The sequence below is a fragment of the Myotis yumanensis genome, unplaced genomic scaffold (assembly GCF_028538775.1).
Source record: "Myotis yumanensis isolate MYYU_CA2020_CCGP unplaced genomic scaffold, mMyoYum1.0.hap1 SCAF_2, whole genome shotgun sequence".
NCBI classification, from domain to species: Eukaryota; Metazoa; Chordata; class Mammalia; order Chiroptera; family Vespertilionidae; genus Myotis; species Myotis yumanensis.
Window position 1 is genome coordinate 26,749,188 of NW_027223753.1, and position 24,444 is coordinate 26,773,631.

General features: G+C 41.3%; 1 protein-coding gene and 1 non-coding gene across 3 annotated transcripts in view; both read left to right on the forward strand.

The window, feature by feature from the left end:
• Positions 1-24,444, forward strand: part of ZMPSTE24 (zinc metallopeptidase STE24) — a 46,727-nt gene that overhangs the window by 13,680 nt on the left and 8,603 nt on the right. For both annotated transcript variants that reach the window (XM_070404822.1, XM_070404821.1), the window contains exons 6-9: positions 97-238; positions 6,140-6,324; positions 20,315-20,419; positions 22,334-22,477. In XM_070404822.1, the coding sequence (XP_070260923.1) occupies positions 97-238; positions 6,140-6,324; positions 20,315-20,419; positions 22,334-22,477 (576 nt within the window). The remainder of the gene's footprint in view (positions 1-96; positions 239-6,139; positions 6,325-20,314; positions 20,420-22,333; positions 22,478-24,444) is intronic.
• On the forward strand, positions 19,857-19,960 carry LOC139004529 (U6 spliceosomal RNA). The gene has a single exon (XR_011470407.1). It is a non-coding gene; the product is annotated as a U6 spliceosomal RNA (small nuclear RNA).

Consider the following 24,444-nt stretch of genomic DNA (forward strand, 5'->3'; position numbering starts at 1 on the left):
TAGGATCACATAATTGTTTCAATGTAATTGAATCTGTATAATGAGTAGTTTTTTTTAAGAACATGTTCATAGGTTGTTCTGACATTTACTTTTCAGGTGCTTGTGACAATCTATGCTGATTATATTGCCCCTTTATTTGACAAATTCACACCTCTACCTGAGGGAAAGCTTAAACAAGAAATTGAAATAATGGCAAAGAGTATTGACTTTCCTTTGACTAAGGTGTATGTTGTTGAAGGTAAGGCTACTGGGGGTAAGAAGATTTCGTTTGAGTGGTTTATTTGAGAACTTTATTCTTAAAACTTTAATAAATGAACAAATCAGTTTGTTTAAAATTTTGTTATCTAAAGGTTAAGATTTTACGTTTTGACGTTTTACGATTTATAGGAATTGATGATATAGTCCAGGGATAGAAACTGGTGGCTTGGTGTCAAATCCTATTCTTGCCTGAAGCTGTGCTTGGTTGGCTTTACAATATTGTTTTTAATTTGGAGCCAACGCCTTTATCACTCCCTTTAATAGCATCCATATTAGACTGACTTATGGACTTTGTTACCTGCCTGGCACCTAGTAATTAAGTAGGACTGTTGTATAGTCATTTAGCACTAGTTTTAGGCTCATAAAGCCATTGTTATTGGCTTTGTCTCTTTCAACAAAACTTCCAGTGTTCTGGAAGACTCTGATTGTGAAAACCTGCAAATTACCAAACTGTCCTACCATTGGGTAGAGGTAAGCTATCTAGGAGCTTACATAAGACTACTAAAGTCTCAAGGAAGCTTACAGAGATGTCAGTTAAAACTGTTGTGTGGTACCATAACTTTCAGAATCTTTACATTAAAATCCACGTAAATGTACAAGGCTGGTTTTGCCTCTGTTACTTACCAGCTGTGGAATCTTGGACAGATCATTTTACCACTCTGGCTTTCAGTTTTGCTTCCTCTAAACCACGGTTTGGCAAACATTTTCTGTAATGCCATAGATAATAAATATTTTAGGCTTTGCAGGCGTGTGTTCTTTGTTGAAGCTATTCAACTATGCCATTATAGTGCCAAACAGCATAGACTATACATAAATATGAGCATGGCTGTGTTCTATAAAACTTTATGTATAAAAATAAGTAGCAGATTAAATTGAGCCTGCAAGCCATAGTTTGTCCATCCATCATTTAAACTAAAAAATCACCAATGAGAAGCAGTTATATTAGATGAATGAATAGAAACAGAATTACGTAATTTCGGGGCCAGGTGAGAACAGAGATGGTCACAACTAGAAAGAATGAATTAACAGCAATTAGGAGAGTATAGAAATCTCAGATATTTGGTAGCTTCTGAGGTTATATAGGTCAACTAAAGGTACAATTGGAACATTTCCATGGGGAAATGGTAGGAGAATAAGACGATTCATATTACTTCTTTAGCCTCTGAGAATCACTACTTTTAATTAATATTAAACAGTAGCACACTAATTAGTACAGTAGAACAGTTTCTCAGGGTCTTTACTAAAGAAGCAACCTAAGTTGCTAATCACTTAAGTTATAATCAGATAACATGAAATCACAGCTGATGATATGACAATAGAGATACTTACATATGTGATATATGATTTTAGATAAAATAGGCAAGGCTTTATGTAGGGTTATAGTATAAGCTGAGAGTTTACAGAAAATCAAGATTTGAGTAGGTGGAGGGGTAGAATTTCAGAGGGTAGGCAGAGGAGTTAATAGTCTTCGTTGAATCCTAGCTCTATCACAGTTACCTGTATGACTATGGGCAACTTAACTTTGCTAAACAGACGTTTTCTCATTGGTAATGTATGCTTTTATTGTTGTTAATAATGGTAACAGTCCTCAAAAATATTTTGAATGAGTGAATGTTGTTACTAACAATAACAACACATTACAGATTTGTAAATTAATAGGAATGTAGTAGTGAGAACCCAAGATTCCTGCTCTCAGAAAATATCAGAGAGCAAGTGCTATGCAGAGAATTAACCAGTGTGATGTGATGAAGAATGACTGAGTAGATACTTTAGAGCAGGGGTCCTCAAACTATGGCCCTCGGGCCACATGCAAATACAAATATTGTATTTGTTCCCGTTTTGTTTTTTTACTTCAAAATAAGATATGTGCAGTATGCATAGGAATTTGTTCATAGTTTTTTTTAAAACTATAGTCCGGCCCTCCAACGGTCTGAGGGATAGTGAACTGGCCCCCTGTTTAAAAAGTTTGAGGACCCCTGCTTTAGAGCAGTGGTTCTCAACCTTCTGGCCCTTTAAATACAGTTCCTCATGTTGTGACCCAACCATAAAATTATTTTCGTTGCTACTTCATAACTGTAATGTTGCTACTGTTAGGAATCATAATGTAAATATCTGATATGCAGGATGGTCTTAGGCGACCCCTGTGAAAGGGTTGTTCGACCGCCAAAGGGGTCGCGACCCACAGGTTGAGAACCGCTGCTTTAGAGGGGTCATCAGGCAAGACCTCACTGAGCAAATGAATGTAAGCTGAGACCTGAAGAAAGGAGCCATGCATGCTGAAATCAATAGAAAGACCTTCCAGAGCTTTGAATCATCAAGACACAGAAAAAAGTCCAACGTGGCTGGCGCTTAGCAGGAGTGTTAGGACATGAAATCTGAGACAGGCAAGAGTCAGACCACGAGGGCCTTTGTAAATCAGGGGAAGGAGCTTGGGTTTTATTTTAACTTCAAGGGGAAAAGCCATTGAAGGTTTTAGGCAGGAAAGTGACATGGTCTGGTTTGTATTTTTAAAATATCTTGGTTTGCTATGGAGAATAGATTGTAGGGGCGGCAAAGGTAGAAGCAGGGAGAGCCATTAGGAGGAGGTTCTAGTAATCCAGGTAGGGGTGAGTAGTAGCTTAGACTAGGGCAGTAGTGATTGAAGGAGAGGAGTGGATGCACTGGGGATGTGTTTTAGAGGTAGAGTTGATGGGACTATACTAATAGATTATATGGAAAAGATTAAGGGAGAAGGGGAGACATCAAGGATGATAACCTAGATTTTTAGCCTGAGCAATTGGATAAATGATAGTTTACTGATATTGGAAAAACGGGGGAACAGCAGGTTTATTCGAACTTAAGTTGGATGTGCTGTATATTGAGATATCTATTGAACATTGAATTAGAATTCTGCAGGCAGTAGTTAGTGGCGAACAGGTAGTAGAAACCAACTGGCTAATGTAAGCAGAAAACAATTGCTTATTGAAACACTATTTGATAGCTTACAGAATCACCAGGAAATTAAGTTTACCAAGCTTGGAAGATGGGCTGTTCCACAGGGAGATGGGGAACTCGGAATTTCACTGCAGACCAGTCTGGGAGGACACTGCTGTTGCCTCCTTCTGTTGGATTCAGCAGTTTGCACCCCTAATATCCCTGCCACTAGCACCTACAGAATTAGTTCCTCACTGCCCTGCTTCTAGTGCTAACTATCCAGAGTCCCCAGTGGGTGCATTTGATTGACTGAGCCAGGGCACAGGGCTAGCTGTCAGGAATGCTGGGGAAGCAAATATGTGTCTTTTTGTATTTCTTAAATGAGAAGCAGTCTCTCACAAGATTTACATAGTTTGAATTCCCTTAACTCTGAACAGAGATTCCAGTCCTAGGCAGGGAAGAAGCCACACATAAGAATATAAGCAACAAATATGCACTATAGACATTCATGGGGAGATGTAGGGATAGCAAATAGTCAGCTGGGTGTATGAGTTTGGCATTCTAGGGAGAGGTCAGGGCCAGCAATATTGATAGGGAAGTATCTGGCACGTAGGTGTGTTTAATGCCACGGATAAGGACACTTAGAGAAGAGAGTGGGGCTCAGGTCAGAGTCAGCAGGAGGAAGAGCCAGCATCGGACACAGAGGAGAGACCATTGAGATAGGAAGGAAAAGAGGAGAAAATGCTGTTTCTTTTTAAACAGGAAAAGAGAGTGTTTCAAGGAGGGAGTGGTCAACTGCAAATGCTGCTGAGAGGTTGATTAAGATCATAAACAAAAACGATACAGATGGCAGTGCCTTACATTTCATAGAACATTTTGATTTTTCGAGTTCTCAAATACATTGCCTCACACCTCAAGTGGCATCATTAATCCATTTAGTAAACAAGCACTATTGAATATATACTACGTGCCAGGCACAGCAATACAAAAAGCTTATGGTCTAGTGCAGGGACTCTTAAACTTTACTGAGTACTGTATAAGAATTCCCTGGAGAGTTTGTTAAAAGATAAATTGCTGGCCTCCATTCCCAGAGGTCTGACCTCATAGGTGTGTCTAGTGTTTACTTTCTAACAAGCGCCCTGGGGTGATTTCGGTGGAGGTGTTCCTTGGGCCATACTTTGAGACACTTGGACCAGTGGGAGATATTAAGATGTTAATTTAATTTTATTTATATGCCTACAATCTGCCTGCTTCCATAAATAACTTCAGGCACCATCTAAGAAATATTTTTAAATTAATTTTTTAAAAAAACAAGACAGAAATGAAAAGTATAAGACCTCAGATTGATACACGGCTTTCCAGACCCTATATGACTAGCAAAATTGGACCACATATTTGGCAATTAAACAAAAACTGAACAATAAATAAGTAAATGCCACTATTTATCAAAGCCTTACTGTATTCTAAACATACTGCCAAACGTACTGCTATATATATAGAATATACTATATTCTAAATATACTACTAGACATGCTTTACATTAGAAATATGAGTAGATAAAAACTCACATTTCTGTCCGGCCAGCGTGGCTCAGTGGTTGAGCATTGTCCCATGAACCAGGAGATTACCAGTTCGATTCCCGGTCACGGCACATGCCCCAGTGGCAGGCTCAGTCCTAGTAGGAGGTGTGCAAGAGGCAGCCGATCAGTGATTCTCTCTCATCATTAATGTTCCTATCTGTCCCTCTCTCTTCCTCTTTGAAATTAATAAAAAAATATTTTTTAATTGACATTTCTGTGAGAGATCTAAAATTCTCAAGAGAAACAAATATTTTATTACTTTTTAAAAGTATGTAAATAATAATAGTTTATATGGATCAGGCAGTATACTAATTGATTTACTTAGAATTTCTCATGTAACCCTTAACCTAATCCAATGACATAGATATTGGCTTGCATCATAAACAGGAAAATAAAGCTTAAAGAAATTTAAGAAAGTTTCTTACTCCACAGCTAATACATGGCAGATCCAAGATTTGAACCCAAAGTCTGCTCGTAATTATTAAATTCACTGCACATTATAGAACATTTAGAAAATAAAAATACATAAATAAAGAAGAAAATAAAAATTAATCATAGTTTGTTCAGCTACTGTTAGCCACTGTTAAAAATTTAGGTATTTTTTCCCCAGTCTTTTAAAAAATAGCTTAAATTATTTTCTGAATATAGAAGTGTGTATACTTACAAGCCTTGGAAAATAGACAAGGGGAACAAAAATCCATAGTTGTAGAAGCCAGTGATAAACACTGCAGTGGGTTTTTTTTTTTAACATGTCAGTATTTTGATATATTTCTTAATAGGCTTTTGTTTATACTTTTCTATTTACATGTATATTTTTTTCATGACAATAATGGAACCTTAGGTATATAAAGTTTTAATCCTCATTATATTGGTGAAACTTTTTCCTATCTTGTTAACAGTCTTCAAAAGTATAATTTTGGCCCTAACTGGTTTGGCTCAGTAGATAGAGCGTCGGCCTGCGGACTGAAGGGTCCCAGGTTTGATTCCAGTCAAGGGCATGTACCTTGGTTGCGGGCACATCCCCAGTAGGGAATGTGCAGGTGGCAGCTGATCGATGTTTCTCTCTCATCAATGTTTCTAACTCTAGTATAATTTTGCCATCTCATAGCTTTACAATAATTTAATCATTTTGCTGCTGCTGGATATTTAGGTTTTCCTTACTTACTTATTGCTCTACAGCCCTGATGAGCACACATCTCTGTTGGCAAGACTACAGGTAAACAGACACTCTCCACTGCTGGTGGTGATTTATGTTGATACTGTTTCTTCAGGTATTAAACCATTTGAAAATGTTAATGTCCTTTCCAGTAATTCAATTTCTAGGAGTCTCTCCAAAGGACCCCAGACTTTTTAATTATTTTCCGTGCTTTGAACTGTCTTTTCCTTAGGATCTAAACGCTCTTCCCACAGCAATGCTTATTTTTATGGCTTCTTCAAGAACAAGCGAATAGTTTTGTTTGACACTCTACTAGAAGAGTATTCTGTACTAAACAAAGACATCCGGGAGGAGTCTGGCATGGAACCCCGCAATGATGGAGAAGGGGACAGTGAAGAAATAAAAGCTAAAGTTAAAGTGAGTTCTTCTTTTCCTAAGAGACTCTGGTTTAGTTTTTATAAACAGTTTCTGTGACGACTCTAGGTAACATCCACTTCTATGTAAGTGTTGAATTCAGGGAGACTATCAAATACAAGCACCATGGCCCCTTTATAATTCTGGTATTTGGGAGTGATCCTCACTAGCATACATGCTGACTACCTTGCAAGCTTTTGCAGAATGTACACATTAAAATTAGAAGCATAAGATAGGAAAATTCTTACGATTATAAGCTATCTTTAAAACGGGCTTTATCTTTATTCCTGATATGTTATGATCTAAGAAATCCCACAGGCAGGATAAAGAGGAGATAGACATCTCATTTTTAGTTTCATTGAGACAATAATTATAGGCTCTGGCAATGGAGAGACTTGGATTCGAATTCTGGTTCTGTCATTTAGTAGCTGTGTGTCCTTGGGTACATGATGTAATTTGGTCAGTTTTCTTTTGTTCATTTAACAAATAAATATTTATGAAATGTATACTCTGTGCTGAGATATTTTGCTTGGCACTTGGAATACAAACTCAAAGAGGCAAACCCTTGCTCTCAAGGAACTTATACAATCACAGTACAACATAGTAATTGCCACAGTGAAGCTATGTATACTGGATGCAGTGAGAACACAAGAAAAGGCATTTCTTAAATCTGACCTGAGAGTCTGAGAAAGCTTTTTCTGAGTCCTTTCCTGGATGAGGTCAGCTGATGCTGACTAGCAAAGTCTAAAGTGCTAAGACTAATGGGGGGAGCGGCGAGACAATGATAAGAAACAACACAAATGTAGTCAGAGGTAGTCACCAGTATTTGTAGGTATGATCTTCTGTTGGCTTTGGTGTCATTCAGAGATGATTTTGAATCTGTGTAATGCTGGGCAAGTATGTTAAGCTTTCTAAATTGTTGGGGTGGTTTTTTTTAATATATATGTTTTTATTTATTTCAGAGAGGAAGGGAAAGTGAGAGAGAGATAGAAACATCAGTGATGAGAGAGAATCACTGATCAGCTGCCTCCTGCACACCCCACACTGGGGATCAAACCCTCAACCCAGGCGTGTGCCCTGACCGGGAATTGAACTGTGACCTCCTGGTTCACAGGTTGACGCTCAACTGCCGGCCAGGCAAATCATTGGTTTCTTAACTAAAAGAGGATGCTACTGGGGTTTCTCACTTCAGCACTGTTGACATTTGGGCCAGATAATATTTAGTTGTGGGAGGATGTCTTGTGCATCATAGGATGTTTAACAGAATCCCTGGCCTCTCTCCACTAGATGCCAGCATCAGCACCACTACCACCGCCTTGCCACCCCAACAGATGTGACTACCAAAAACGTCTCTAGACATTGCCTGATATCCGTGGGGGTGGGGGCTTGCAGGGCAAGATCACTCTGAGTTGAGAGATACTGGGCTAAAGATGCCTACCTTTTAGGGTCATGAAGATTAAATGAAATAATGTACAGGGTGGGTCAAAGGTAGGTTTACAGTTGTGAGTATGCAAAACACAGAATTTATTCTTGTATTATTGTTTATTAATTATTGTATTACTTTCTATACAAACAACTGTAAACCCACTTTTGCCCCACCCTATATTAGAAATACCTTTAGTTCATTTTATATCGTCTGCATACCAGAAAATAATTACTATCATTCAAGCATCTGCTTTGACTTAAAAAGATGGTTAGTAAAATGCCTAGCCTGTTATAAATATGTAGATGGAACAAAATTCTGTGAAGGGATTAAATAGCATTGGGAGAAGCTTAACTCATTTGATTGTATTTATTTTTTAAGTGTGGTTATCCCACTTGTTAGGATTTTGGAATAAAGATCACTTTGGTCTGACCAAGGGTCTTAGGATTTTAAGCCAGGGAGAGATCTTAAGGTCATCTTGTAGTTAGGAAAACTGGAGTCCAGAAAGGCTAACCCAGTGACAACACTGAGGAGTCATACAAATTCAGCAAAGCAACCTACTAAGAGGTATCCACATACAGGGTGGATTGCATTATAGCCAAACCTAGACATAGGTAGTGATTCACTAACTTTAAGCAATGTAATGAAATTAGATCTTTAGTATCTATGAGAACGGTACTCTTTGGCTTAAAGTTTTAAAAAGATTGGTTAGTCCTTTGAAGCATGTTGAATGGAATTTGAATTATTTTCTGGCTTCTTAAAGAGCCTGCTTTATTTCATTGATAACTACAAATATTTTAGCATCTATGTATAAGTTACAAGATGAAGATATATTAGACATAGCCCTACCCTAAAGAACCTATAGTGAAGAAGACTAGATATGTACACAAATAGCCCATACTTTAAGGCAAAGAGTGGTAAATATCCTAAGTAGCCGAAGTAGTGTGGCTTTTAGAAATTAAGAAGTTAATGCAGATTCTAATGATCAGACAGATTTCTTAAAGGAGAATATTTGAACTAGACAGGATTTGACTTGAGGATGGGCCTCTTCACATTGAAGACATGGAATTAATAAAGCTAAAGAGACCAAACACAACAACAACTCACTGTACAGTGGCTATTCTGAGACTGATAATTGAATGGATTCTCTGAGAATGAGATGAAAACGTAGGCCAGGACCAGTTTATAAAATACTCCTTCTTGAAGACATCAAGTGGTTGTTTCCAGTGGCCTGAAAAGTTTAGATTGACTTGAGTATAGAGGCCAAATCTTGTTTTAGGAAGATAAAAATTTGGTGGCAGCATATAGGAGAGAGCAAAGACTGGAGGCAGGCAAGCTTCTTGAGGCCTATTGCATCAAGATAAGCATGAGACAGTGAGGGCCTGCACTAGAGTGAGAGGTCAGAATAAGTGGGAGAATAACAATAAAAGGTGGATTTAAAGTACTTGGTGATTGCTGTTATGTGGAGTGAAGGAGAAGGTCAAAGATGGACTCAACATTCACTAACTGTATTGCTTCCCAGTGTATGTCCCACTGGTGAGGTGATTTTAAGTAGTATATCACTGTGAGTTTGAATAGCTATATTTACTACTGTATATTAGGAAAAAGAAAACTAGCATATTATGATTTCATGAATATTGTCATTTAGGATGAGGCTCAGTTTTAAAAAGTGAGTTGGGTTAGTGGCTCAGTGTTAGGAGTTGTCGACCTATGAACCAGGAGATCACAGTTCAATTTCTAGGCAAGGCACTGCCCAGGTTGCGGGATCCCCAGTGTGGGACATGCAGGAGGCAGCTGATCAATGATTCTCTCTCATCATTGATGTTTCTATCTCTCCCTCTCCCTTTCTCTCTGAAATCAATAAAAAAATATTTTTTAAAAAGTGAATTGGTTTAAAGAAAGACATTAAGTAAATAACACAGAGAGTACACAGATGTGGCCAAAGTTTAGAAAACAGTGATTTATTCAGCACCTGCTACTGAGCACCTAGTATGTACAATACAGTGCGGGATGCAAAGGTGGTTTTAAGTCTGGATAATGTAGAGATGAATCGTTTGATTTTTAACAAGTTTAAGGAAGAACACTCAAGTTATTTGAAATCCCTCCTCTTAGAGATAACTGCTATGAACATTTTGAATGTCTATATTGGCTATTAACATTTTAAAAGCTGTCTAGGAAACTTACTCTCTGGAATTTTACTCTTCAGGAGACAAATAGAACACATAATTGGAACAACCTGTGTCAAAAGCAGTTTAAATAAAAGGAATATTAAAATACATAAAACTGAACAGAAAAGCTGCCCTTTTATAGACGAAAACAAGTATTTCCACTGCACGTGGTAGGGTTAGGTGAAAGTCTCCCTACCTGTTAAGTATAATAGAAATGGCACAGGCTTCTCAGATGTGGGTTTGGATTTTACCCACTATTTATTAGCAAGATATATTAAGCAAGACATTTATTATTTATTTATTTGTTTATATTTTTAATATATTTTTATTGATTTCAGAGAGGAAGGGAGAGAGAAAGAGATAGAAACGTCAATGATGAGAGAATCATTGATCGGCTGCCTCCTGCACACCCCACACTGGGGATCGAGCCCACAAACCGGGTATGTGTCCTGTCCTAGAACCAAACCATGACCTCCTGGTTCATAGGTCGATACTCAACCACTGAGCCATGTTGGCCAGGCTTAAGCAAGACATTTAATTTCTTAGCTTCCTTTTCCTCATCTCTAAACTGAAGATAATACTTTCCATCCTGCCCAGCTTGGTGCTGTGAAGATCAAATGAATCAGTGTATGAATTTTATAAAAAGGAAAGTATCATAGATAAGGAAAGATGTGTGGTATTTTTGTTGTTCTTTTATATGAAATTAGTGTGGAAAAGTAAGAAAATCCAGTTCTGCCTAAAAGTCCAGTACAAGCAAGCAAGTAATTCTTTTTCTGGAAAATGATCCTTGTTTAATCTCTTTCATTCTATATCTTTGGGTGTGACTCCGGTGCAGTTCTGAATAGCTTCTAAATCCAGATATCAAACCAAAGACATGAGCCTATGCTATCTAATTGAGAACTGGTGAAAACAGAAGCCTGAAGACTATTAATTTATATAAAATGAGGCCAATGATACCTGCCTTATAGAAGTAGAAATGAATGAATTGTACGTAAAATACCTAATATTCACTGTCTGGTATTTAACCCAATAATGAGTGGGAGCTAGTATCATCATTATTAAAAACAGCCATATTTTTGCTTGTTATTAAAGTAATAGAAAAGTTAGAAACCATCATCTAAACTGTATAAAGCAAAATCAAGTCCACGCTCATCTGTGTGTTTTTTGTTTGTTTGTTTGTTTTGGGGGGCACTTCACCCTTTAAGTAGCTGGAATTTATTTCAAAACCTTTAACCTTCACCTTCTAGGATATATGTTTTCTAATTGTTTATTGCAGGATACTATATGTCTCTGATAGATCAAGCTTGTTTATTAATTTGTTCAGATCGTTACATCGTTATTGACATTTTATTTGCTTGATGTTTCAAAGATTGAGAGAGGTATGTTAATATCCTCTGTTATGATAGGTTTGTCATGTTTTATTTACAAATCTGACAATTTTGAAAAATATATTCTGAGGAAATTGTATCTTCTTCTATATATACTAGAGGCCTGGTGCACGAAATACATGACTGGGGCAGGAGTCCCTCAGCCTGGACTGCACTGACTCAGGAGCGGGCCTAAGCCAGCAGTCAGATATCCTTGGTGCTGCAGCAGAGGCGGGAGAGGCTCCTGCCACAGCTAGCCGCTGCACTTGCCAGCCATGAGCCTGGCTTCTGGCTGAGCAGCTCTCCCCCTGTGAAAGCGCACTGACCACCAGGGGGCAGTTCCTACATTGAGTGTCTGCCCCCTGGTGGTCAGTGCACATCATAGCAACCAATCATTCTGCAGTTTGGTTGATTTGCATATTAGCCTTTTATTATATAGGATAAAAGGTTAATATGCAAAATGTCCCCTTGGGAGTTGGACTAGGAGACCAGGAATTCGATTGCTTGCTATGATGTGTGCTGACAACAAGGGGGTGGCGCGAAACGAAGGAAGGCCCCAGCCAGCAGCCAGGGAAGGAAGGCCCTGACCTGCAGCCAGAAGACCCCGATCGGCCCTGATCGCCAGCCAGGCTTAGGGACCTTACCCATGCATGAATTTCGTGCACCAGACCTCTAGTTAGGTAGATAAAAATTTAGAATCAATATATCCTCCTCTTTTTTTTTTTTTTAAATTAAATCTTTATTGTTCAGATTATTACATTTGTTCCTCTTTTTTCCCCCCATAACTCCCCTCCTTCCAGCTCCCACCCCACCCTCCACCCTCACTCCCCACCCACTGTGTTCATCCATAGGTGCATGATTTTTGTCCAGTCACTTCCCGCATCACCCACACCCCTTTTCCCCCCAAGAATAGTCAGTCTATTCCCTTTCTATGTCCCTGATTCTATTATAATCACCAGTTCATTCTGTACATCAGGTTATTTATTCACTTGATTCTTAGATTCATTTGTTGATAGATGCATGTTTGTTGTTCATAATTTGTATCTTTACCTTTTTCTTCTTCTTCCTCTTCTTAAAGGATACCTTTCAGCATTTCATATAATACTGGTTTGGCAGTGATGAACTCCTTTAGCTTTTCCTTATCTGTGAAGCTCTTTATCTGACCTTCAATTCTGAATGATAGCTTTGCTGGATAAAGTAATCTTGGTTGTAGGTTCTTGGTATTCAGCACTTTGAATATTTCTTGCCATTCCCTTCTGGCCTGCAAAGTTTCTGTTGAGAAATCAGCTGACAGTCGTATGGGTATTCCCTTGTAGGTAATTGAGCCTCTTTCTCTTGCTGCTTTTAAGATTTTCTCTTTGTCTTTTGCTCTTGGCATTTTAATGATGATGTGTCTTGGTGTGGTCCTCTTTGGATTCCTTTTGTTTGGGGTTCTCTGCGCTTCTTGGACCTGTAAGTCCATTTCTTTCTCCAGGTGGGGGAAGTTTTCTGCCCTTATTTCTTGAAATAGGTTTTCAATATCTTGCTGTCTCTCATCTTCTGGCACTCCAATAATTCTGATATTAGACCGCTTAAAGCTGTCCCAGAGGCTCCTTACACTATCTTCGTATTTTTGGATTCTTTTTTCATTTTGCTTTTCCAATTGGGTGTTTTTTGTCGAATCTTTGGTTTGATTATTGTACTCCTCTGGTCTGCTATTGGGTATAATATTCTTTATTTCAGTCCGTGTATGCTTACTTTCTAATTTCTTTATCGTAGCATCGAGGGTCTCATTAGTTTTCGTGAGGCTCTGCACAAATTTATGGCAAGCCCTCAAAATTGCGATTCTTAGCTCCATATCCTCCATTTCTGTCATGTTTTTTTGTCTCCGCATCTTTTATGCTTTCTTGGTGCACCCCCTTGTGGTCTCTGTGCGCAGTCTTGTTCTAGCCAAGCCTTAATTGTTGTAGTTAACACTAGAGGGATTTGACCACCAGGCCGGCTGGCTATAGGAATCAGCTGTATGGAAAACGTCTGCCTTCTGGGGAGGCGCTAATCCTTTGCCTGAGGCGATCGGCAAATGGCTGTGCGCAGGCTTTGGGCGGGGCGGGATCCACAGGGCGGGCGGAGGGAGCAGTTATGGCCACGCTCAGTCCCGTTCCCAGAGGCTCTGCTTCTCAGAACCCCGGCAGCCACTGCAAACCTCGGAGAGAAAGCTGCCCTCAGGTTCCAACTGATGCCGGATAATCCCGCTTCTCCCGTTTGAGTCTGGGTCCCTAGAGACTCGCCCGGATCTGGAGCCCAGAGTCTGAGACTCACTCCCGACAGAAAACGACAACCGCGCCCTCAGCCACCAGCCCGCTTTGCGCGCGCACCTCGGTACCTTTGTATTTTCCACACTGCGCCGCCTCTGAGCCTCGATTTGCTGTTCTCTTTCCTTCTAGTTGTAGAGTCTCTCTTCAGCCAGCCTTCCTGTGGTTCTGGGTGATGTCCATTCAGTCTTTTAGTTGTATTTTTGAAATGGTTGTTTGCGGCAGCGGTCTCCGGTGTTTACCTACGCCGCCATCTTGGTCTCCCCCTCTAAATTAATATATCCTCCTCTTTTTTTTTTTTTTTTAATTAAATCTTTATTGTTCAGATTATTACATTTGTTCCTCTTTTTTCCCCCCATAACTCCCCTCCTTCCAGCTCCCACCCCACCCTCCACCCTCACTCCCCACCCACTGTGTTCATCCATAGGTGCATGATTTTTGTCCAGTCACTTCCCGCATCTCCCACACCCCTTTTTCCCCCAAGAATAGTCAGTCTATTCCCTTTCTATGTCCCTGATTCTATTATAATCACCAGTTCATTCTGTACATCAGGTTATTTATTCACTTGATTCTTAGATTCATTTGTTGATAGATGCATGTTTGTTGTTCATAATTTGTATCTTTACCTTTTTCTTCTTCTTCCTCTTCTTAAAGGATACCTTTCAGCATTTCATATAATACTGGTTTGGCGGTGATGAACTCCTTTAGCTTTTCCTTATCTGTGAAGCTCTTTATCTGACCTTCAATTCTGAATGATAGCTTTGCTGGATAAAGTAATCTTGGTTGTAGGTTCTTGGTATTCAGCACTTTGAATATTTCTTGCCATTCCCTTCTGGCCTGCAAAGTTTCTGTTGAGAAATCAGCTGACAGTCGTATGGGTATTCCCTTGTAGGTAATTAAGCCTCTTTCTCTTGCTGCTTTTAAGATTTTCTCTTTGTCTTTTGCTCTTGGCATTTTAATGATGATGTGTCTTGGTGTGGTCCTCTTTAGATTCCTTTTGTTTGGGGTTCTCTGCGCTTCTTGGACCTGTAAGTCCATTTCTTTCTCCAGGTGGGGGAAGTTTTCTGCCATTATTTCTTGAAATAGGTTTTCAATATCTTGCTGTCTCTCATCTTCTGGCACTCCAATGACTCTGATATTAGACCGCTTAAAGCTGTCCCAGAGGCTCCTTACACTATCTTCGTATTTTTGGATTCTTTTTTCATTTTGCTTTTCCAATTGGGTGTTTTTTGTCGAATCTTTGGTTTGATTATTGTACTCCTCTGGTCTGCTATTGGGTATAATATTCTTTATTTCAGTCCGTGTATGCTTACTTTCTAATTTCTTTATCGTAGCATCGAGGGTCTCATTAGTTTTCGTGAGGCTCTGCACAAATTTATGGCAAGCCCTCAAAATTGCGATTCTTAGCTCCATATCCTCCATTTCTGTCATGTTTCTTTGTCTCCGCATCTTTTATGCTTTCTTGGTGCACCCCCTTGTGGTCTCTGTGCGCAGTCTTGTTCTAGCCAAGCCTTAATTGTTGTAGTTAACACTAGAGGGATTTGACCCCCAGGCCGGCTGGCTGTAGGAATCAGCTGTATGGAAAACGTCTGCCTTCTGGGGAGGCGCTAATCCAGCCTTTGCCTGAGGCGATCGGCAAATGGCTGTGCGCAGGCTTTGGGCGGGGCGGGATCCACAGGGCGGGCGGAGGGAGCAGTTATGGCCACGCTCAGTCCCGTTCCCAGAGGCTCTGCTTCTCAGAACCCCGGCAGCCACTGCAAACCTCGGAGAGAAAGCTGCCCTCAGGTTCCAACTGATGCCGGATAATCCCGCTTCTCCCGTTTGAGTCTGGGTCCCTAGAGACTCGCCCGGATCTGGAGCCCAGAGTCTGAGACTCACTCCCGACAGAAAACGACAACCGCGCCCTCAGCCACCAGCCCGCTTTGCGCGCGCACCTCGGTACCTTTGTATTTTCCACACTGCGCCGCCTCTGAGCCTCGATTTGCTGTTCTCTTTCCTTCTAGTTGTAGAGTCTCTCTTCAGCCAGCCTTCCTGTGGTTCTGGGTGATGTCCGTTCAGTCTTTTAGTTGTATTTTTGAAATGGTTGTTTGCGGCAGCGGTCTCCGGTGTTTACCTACGCTGCCATCTTGGTCTCCCCAAGCAATATATCCTCCTCTTAAATTGAACCTTTATCATTCTTTTTGTGACCTTCTTTAATAATGCTTTAAGTTGATTTTGTCTGATATTAATACAGCTCCCAGCTTTCTTTTGGTTAATGCTTGCTAGCATTGTCATGTAATTTCACTTTTCAAAAAAATTGCGATAAAATTTATTATTTTAACTATTTTAAAATGTACATTCAGTATTTTTTAGTATATTCATGTTGTATAACCATTACCACTATCTCATTTATCCTTTTACTTTTAACCTTACCATCTTTATGTTTTAGATGTCTTGTGCATAGTCTTGTGCATAGATTTTGTTGTTATGGCTGACAGCCACTACCATTTTTATTGGCAAACTGAGTGAACCCCCAGTTGAAAAATCCTCTTCTTTTGCTCTATCCAGAGAACAAACTATCAGGCATCTGCCATGATGAGGGAAGAGCAATTGCCTTTTGGTGTGGAGCTAGAGAAGGAATTTTTTGTTGATAGTGGAGCTCAGCTTTAACTCTTTCTCGAACAGCTCTCATTCAATTCTTATTTTAGTTACCTTCCTCTCCCCCCAGTTCCAGAAGTACCTGGTGCTGTTAATTCCCAAACCATTTGAAGACTGGTGTAAATAAGGCTGGTTCTCTTTTCTCCATCTGCTTTCCTGCTTCCAAAATGTTGCTGTTGTCACCTCTACTGTTTTCCCCATCCTTGTAGGTTTTTATCTTTATGTATATGTATAATAGAGGCCCGATGCACAAAATTTGTGCAAGAGTAGGCCTTCCTTCCCCTCACTGCTGGCACCCAGGACCCGGGCTTCCTTCTGGCCACCAGCAAGCACCCAGGATCCAGGCTTCCCTTGCAACCCTGGCTTTATCCGGAAGGTCGTCCAGAAGGACGTCCGGTCTAATTAGCATATTATGCTTTTATTATAGGTGTGTGTGTGTGTGTGTGTGTGTGTGTATCTTTTTATATATGTACTAGAGACGTGGTGCACGAATTCGTACACAGGTGGGGTCCCTCGGCCTGGCCAGCAATCGAGGCTGATCGGGGAGGGGCGGGGGGCTGGCTGGCTGCGGGGAAGGACTGGGAGGTTGGCTGGCTGGGGGAAGAGATCGCGGGTGGTTGGCTGGCCACCGGGGGAGGAACCACAGGAGATTGGCTGGCTGTGGGAGTACACTGACCACCAGGGGACAACTCCTGCACTGAGTGTCTGGCCCCCGGTGGTCAGTGCACATCATAGCAACTGATTATCCGGTCACTTAGGCTTTTATATATAGACTAGAGGCCTGGTGCACAAAAATTTGTGCACTGGGGGGAGGGGGGTCCCTCAGCCCGGCCTATGCCCTCTGGCAGTCTGGGACCCCTTGGGGGATGACCACCTGCTGGTTTAGGCCCGCTCCCCGGGGGATTGGGCCTAAGCTGGATGTCAGACATCCCTCTGGCAGCCCAGGAACCCTCCGGGGATGTCCACTTGCCAGTGGGGAGCAGGCCTAAGCTGCAGTCAGACATCCTTAGCGCTGCTGAGGAGGCGGGAGAGGCTCCCACAACCACCGCTGTACTGGCAGCTGTCAGCCTGGCTTGTGGCTGAGCAAAGCTCCCCCTTGGGAGTGCACTGACCACCAGGGGGCAGCTCCTGCATTGAGCATCTGCCCCATGGTGGTCAGTGTGTGTCATAGTGACCAGTCATTCCCAGTCATTCTGCTGTTAGGGTCAATTTGCATATTACCCTTTTATTATATAGGACTAGAGGCCTGGTACACAAAAATTTGTGCACTCAGGGGGGTCCCTCAGCCCGGCCTGTGCCCTCTCGCAGTCTGGGACCCCCTCAAGGTTTGTCCACCTGCTGGTTTAGGCCTGCTCCCCGGTGAATCAGGCCTAAGCTGGCAGTCAGACATCCCTCTGGCAGCCCAGGAGCCCTTGGGGGATGTCCACTTGCAAGCAGGAAGCAGGCCTAAGCTGAAGTCAGACTACCTTAGTGCTGCTGAGGAGGCAGGAGAGTCGCTTTTCACCACCGCTGTGCTGGCAGCCGTCAGCCTGGCTTGTGGCTGAGCAGAGCTCCCCCTGTGGGAGCGCACTGACCACCGGGGGCAGCTCCTGCATTGAGCGTCTGCCCCGTGGTGGTCAGTGTGTGTCATAGTGACCAGTCATTCCCAGTCATTCTGCTGTTAGGGTCAGTTTGCATATTACCCTTTTATTATATAGGATAGAGGCCTGGTGCATGGTGGGGGCTGGCTGGTTTGCCCTGAAGGATGTCCCAGATCAGGGTGGGGGTCCCACTGGGGTGCCTGGCCAGCCTGGGTGAGGGGCTGATGGGTGTTTGCAGGCTGGTCACACCCCCTTCAGGGTGTGGGGGCGTCCTGCTGGGGTGCCTGGCCAGCCTGGGTGAGGGGCTGATGGCTGTTTGCAGGCTGGTCCAGCCCCCCCACGTGGGGACCCTCGCCCCATGGAGGTTTAGCCAGCCCGAGTGAGGGGCTGATGGCTGTTTTCAGCCTGGCCACACCCCCTTTAGGGTGGGGGGTCCCCACTGGGGTGCCTGGCCAGTCTGGGTGAGGGGCTGAGGGCCCTTTTCAGGCTGGCCAAGCCCCGCGACGGAAGCTCCCAGCCTCTCCTTTTTTTCTTTTTTTTTTTTTATTCTGGGATTTATTTACCTTCTATAATTGAAACTTTGTAGCTTTGAGAGGAACTCAGAGCCGGCCAGGGTGGGCGGGAGGGAAGCCTCCTGCTCGCTCCAGCTCCGTGGCCACAGCCGGCTGAAAGCAGGTATCTGGGGTTTATTTACCTTCTATAATTGAAACTTTGTTGCTTTGAGTGGAGCTCAGAGCCAGCTGCGGCCGGGGGGAAGCTTGGTTTCCGCCATCATTGGGGCAACCAAGCCTCCTGCTTGCTCCAGCTCCGTGGCTGCCGGCCGCCATCTTGGTTGGGTTAATTTGCATATAGTCGCTCTGATTGGCTGGTGGGCATGGCTTAAGGCATAGCAAAGGTATGGTCAATTTGCATGTTTGTCTTTTATTAGTGTAGATAATTTAGAGTATAGGAAAGATATAAAATAGTTAAACATCACTATAATTCTACTATATAGAAGAAACTATTGTTAACATTTTGATATACCTCCAGTCTATTTTCTAGGTTTATGTATTTTTACATAGACATTTACTATATATATATAATCTATACTATACTAATAAAAGCCTAGGTGGTCCTCATGCCCTCGTATGTGATGTCATCACAAGATGGCTGCCACAAAGATGGCCGCCACAAGATGGCCATGCACACAGGTGAGGCGGGGCCCGGTGGCCGCTCTGCGCAGTGAGACCTGGGAGTCCTGCGGCTCCACGCAGTGTGATGGAGGCAGGTCCCGGTGGAGGATGCAGGTTGCGGCAGGGGAGGGCAGTTGTGGGTGATCAGGCCAGCAGGGGAGGGCAGTTGGGGGAGATGAGGCCAGCAGGGGAGCAGTTAGGTATCAATCAGGCTGGCAGGGGAACGGTTAGGGGGCAATCAGGCTGGCAGGCAGAAGTGGTTAGGGGCAATCAGGCAGGCAGGCAGGCGAGCTGTTAGGAGCCAGCAGTCCTGGATTGTGAGAGGGATGTCCAAGATTGGAGAGGGTGCAGGCCAGGCTGAGGGACACCCCCTCACCCCTGTGCTTGAATTTCGTGCACTAGGCCTCTAGTTTTATATATATATATATATATATATATATATATATATATATATATATATATATGTATATATATATATATATATATAATTGATTTCAGAGAGGAAGGGATAGCGAGAGAGACAGAGAGAGAGAGAGAGAGAGATCAATGATGAGCAAAAATCATTGATCGGCTGCCTCCTGCACACCCCCCACTGGGGATCAAGCTTGCAACCTGGGCATGTGCCCTGACTGGGAATTGGACTGTGACCTGGTTCATGGGTCAATGCTCAACCACTGAGCCATGCCAGCCGGGCTCACATTTTTTCATAATTAGAATTATATAGTGTTTTTAGTTTTGTTTCCTACTTTCTTCACCTAATTAAATCATTTTTCCATGTCAGAACATAATCTTTGAAAACATTACTAATGGATCTGTAATATAATTATTATTTGACACTATTCATCATTAGCAATTTCCCATGTCACAGCCTAATTTTTAAAAACAAAATTTCTATGCATGCTTTGGCAGCACATATACTAACATTGGAACAATACAGAGAAGATTAGCATGGCCCCTGCGCAAAGATGGCACACAAAATTTGTGAAGCATTCCATATATTAAAAAAAAAATCAATGGATTTATAATATGGCTGTCATATGACATTGTCATGATTTATTTATGTAGTCTATTGATAAAGATTATATTTTTTCCTAATCTAAATTAGGATGTAAGCTTCAGAAAGTCAGCATATAAACTTCAACAAATATGTTTTGTTCTTGATTCTCTCCTTGGTGCTTAACCCAGTGTGTAATATAAGTGGTTTAGAGAATGTTCTGTTAAGTAAATGAACAGTTTCGCACAAAAGTCAGATTGCTTCCTTAAGTTAGAATCAAATATGGGCTCTTAGTGGGGTAAAAGGTATAAACTTTTTGAAGTTTCTTGATCATTTATTTTCAATTTGTTCTTTGATTCAGAATAAGAAACAAGGATGCAATAATGAGGAGGTCCTTGCTGTACTAGGCCATGAACTGGGCCATTGGAAGTTGGGACACACAGTCAAAAATATCATTATTAGCCAGGTAAGTTTGGAATGACAGTTCTCTTTTTATGGCATGGTAGTCAAATTTGAAGTATGTAGAGAGGTTAAGACAGACTGTACAGCCTGGCCACCTGACTCACTACCTATGTGACCTCAGGCACTTTCCTGAACCTGTCTGCCTCCATTCCCTTTTTGAATGGTAACACCTCAAAGGACTAATATAAGTATTAGATGAGTTAATATATGTTAAGAGTTTATAGTAGTACCTGAAAATTGGTAAGTACTATAAAGTATTTATGGTTATCACCATCGTCATCACTACCTCTTGAGTTACTAAACTGTGGGAACTGTAAGATCAAAAGAAATGAGCTCAAGTAAGTTGGACATTAAAATGCTTTTATAAAAATATTTGTTTTTTCTCATTTAAAAGTCATTATACATCCATTGATAAGAAATTGGAAAATGTAGTGAATATAAAAAAGAAAATAACAGTTCCTGTAACCTTCCTCCTTTGGGTATTAATACCTCTAAACCAGCCGTGGGCAAACTACGGCCCGCTTGAAATGAATAAAACTAAAAAAAAAAAAGACCGTACCCTTTTATGTAATGATGTTTACTTTGAATTTATATTAGTTCACACAAACACTCCATCCATGCTTTTGTTCCGGCCCTCCAGTCCAGTTTAAGAACCCATTGTGGCCCTCGAGTCAAAAAGTTTGCCCACCCCTGCTCTAAACCCACAGAGTAACCACACGTTTGCAGGCTCTGGGTGAAATAGCACTGCAGCTTGTTGACTAGAGCCGAGCAATTATGGGCTTAACTGAATCTTAAGTGGGACTTTGTACCTTTCTAAAAGCCACGTGGTTCTGGGTGATGAATTATATGGGAAAATTTATGAATTCTGTAGGTACTTTCCTGTTGCCTTAACATCTTTAGGTATAAAAATGAGTTCCTTGGCTTGAAGCTATGTTGTATGGATACACATCAGTGAGTAAGACTTTAAATAAATCCAAGTTCAGTCTAATAAGGAAAATCACTGCCCTTTTCATGAAAGTAGGGGTCCAGTGGAATCAGTTTACCTTATATGAGGTTGTGGGCTGGTCCCTAAGGTGTGGTACTGGGGCTGGGGTTGATTGCCTCCCCTGAGATTGGGCACCTAGCAGGAGCCAGTTGGGGGATGTCTTATGTTGTTGACTAGTGCACTGACTCCATCCCTATCGCCTTGGCTGTTTTGTTCATGAGTCCCTCAACCAAGTTCTTGAGTGACAAAGCAGGCATCTTCTCCACCTGATCATTGAGAGCCTCCTCTTGTGGGACTCTTGGTGAACATTCACCTTAGACCACAGATTTAACACACTCAGGACTAATTTTGGAAGTTTTCCCACATCCCTTTTTTCCAAATCTTGTTAGCCATCCTCTAGTTTGTTCCAAAGCCCTGATCCAGCCAAACTATTAGTTGTCCACTGCTAGTGAATTAGTATATATAGCCTCAGCTTAGACCCTCTCTCCCTCTCTGCTTCCAGACTGAGTGAACGATGATATAAACTGCTTAGAGTTCTTCATGGAGAGTATTTCCTTTTATTTTATTTTATTTTTATTTTTTGGTTAATCTTACCCAAGGATATTTTTCCGTTGATTTTTAGGGAGAGTGGAAGAGAGAGGGAAAGACAGAGAGGAAACATCAATGTGAAAGAAACACATTGATTGGTTGCCTCCTGCACGAGCCCCGACCAGGGCCAGGGCTGGGGAAGAGCGTGCAGCCAAGGTACGTACCCTTGACCGGAATTGAACCCAGGACCTTTTGGTCTGCAGGCTCACACTCTATCCTCTGAGCCAAACTGCCTAGGGCACACTAACACCATTCTTAAATTCACACCATGATGTCTTATTGCACTTTTTGGTACTGCAGTGAAATCAGCTTATTAATAACTTAGAAATTTTGTGTCCTTTCCAGATGAATTCTTTCCTGTGTTTCTTCTTGTTTGCTGCATTAATTGGTCGAAAGGAGCTTTTTGCTGCATTTGGTTTTTTTGACAGCCAACCCACTCTAATTGGGCTATTGATCATCTTCCAGTTTATTTTTTCACCGTACAATGAGGTAATGTATAATCTTTAAAATTATCTCACATATGCCCTTGCCTGTTTCAAATCTAGAACCCCTAGAGTAGTAGAAGAAAAAAAAAACAACACAAAAACTATAGTTTTTAACAAGGAAATGAAACAAAGTCTTTTAGTCCCTTGATTTCCTGGCCAGTATAAAAAAGTAGCAGAAAAACCCAAGCCCAAATAAACAAAGCTTGCATACAGTTAAGGGAAAAAAGTAGAGAATTAGACTTTAGTAGTATAAACCTTGATGTAACTTATATCTCAGAGTCTTGGTGGATGGAATGCTGTGCCTTAGACCACATATTTACCAATGCTTGGGTGAAAATCCATGTGTGAGGGGATAGAACAAATAATTGGGGGTATATGGCTAGATAAGGGAGGCTGTATGATTGTGTTCTCTAACCACCTGCTTCAAAATAGTCTTAGGGTCCTACTGCACACCCTCAAAATCAGAATTAGGTAATCCCATATAACTAGTTTATAATAAGTGAAGCTTAAGAACCACTGCTCTGTGATTGCTCTGTAGTGGGACTCCATATATATTAGACAAAGATTACTGAGACTATTAACAAATCCAATGATACACAAGTCATATTTGATAAGGCTTCCAAATTAAACCAAGAAGTAACATTGGGGATCTTGAGATCTCTCCATTCAGAAGAATACTTCCTTGGGACAAGTTGTAGATTCAAGGTTTTAAGATAAATTAAATGAATCCTATTTCGTCATAAAAAGGAGGAGCAAGGTAAGTAAGGTACCAGAAAAGAAAGAGAGGAACAGATCATATTTTTATAGCATTGTCTACATAAAGTAAACAAATGTTCCAGAGAACTGAGATTATAAGTTTTATGGGAAGTATTTATAAAATGCCTTACACAGTTGGTTACTGCTTAGAGGTGGCAGACTGCCTGGTGGTGGCATTGTCATTGCTGTCTTCCATCCCAGTTCTGTGGTGCCTTGAGGACACTGAGCTGTGTGTCCTGATGAGCCCAGGTCACCTGCCTTTCCAGCAGTTGTGCCATTTATTTATTTATTTATTTATTTAACTACTTTTCTTGTCTTTCCTCACAGTCAGGCTAATAATCCTTGGTGCTATCAATGTGACTTTCCATTATGGTCACTATCCCTTCTAATGTTCTTTAACCTGCCATAGACTGGGAAATCAGATAATCATTCCCCTTAGGTAAGAGTTACTATATATAAATTTCAGGCAGAATTCAGTTTTTAGGTTTGAACTTACCTTAGAAGGTATAAGGAACTGAGTAGAAAGGTCCTCTTGTAAGTAGTGTTAGTAGTTATCCTTTGTGGCATTTAATTGGGCTCCTCAAGGGGGTTTTGTTTTGTTAGTTTCCTTAAATTGAGTAGTTGAGTTCACGTCAAAAAATGTCTAAATAAATATGTGAGGCAGTAAAGTAATTTGAAGTGGTTAATTGACAAAGATACCAACTTTTTTTTTTTTTTATCCTCACCAGAGGATATTTTTCCATTGATTTTTAGAGAGAGGGAAAGACAGAGAGAAATATCGATGTGAGAGAAACACATCGATTGGTTGCCTCCTGCACGCGCCCTGACCAGGGCCTGGGCCGGGGATTGAACTTGCAACCGAGGTACATGCCCTTGACCGGAATCGAACCCAGGACCCTTCAGTCCGCGGGCTAGGGCAAAGATACCAACTTTTAAAATCTTGGAGGGCCCATAAGATTTGTTTCAAAAAGACTAGATATTTAAACAAAAAATCTTATTTGTAATGTCAGTGTTTAAGAGGTCATGATAGGAAAGAGATTTTCCTGGGGAAAATTGCCCAATTAAGAAGAGTTTGGAAACCTACATAAGAGTAGATAGGTGCAGATTAGTAACTGCTTATGTCTTTATTTATGTGTTACAGTGAGATTCAAATAACACACACTCTATCCTGAAGAGTATATTAAAGATTTGGAAAAAATTTTCAGGCAGAATTCA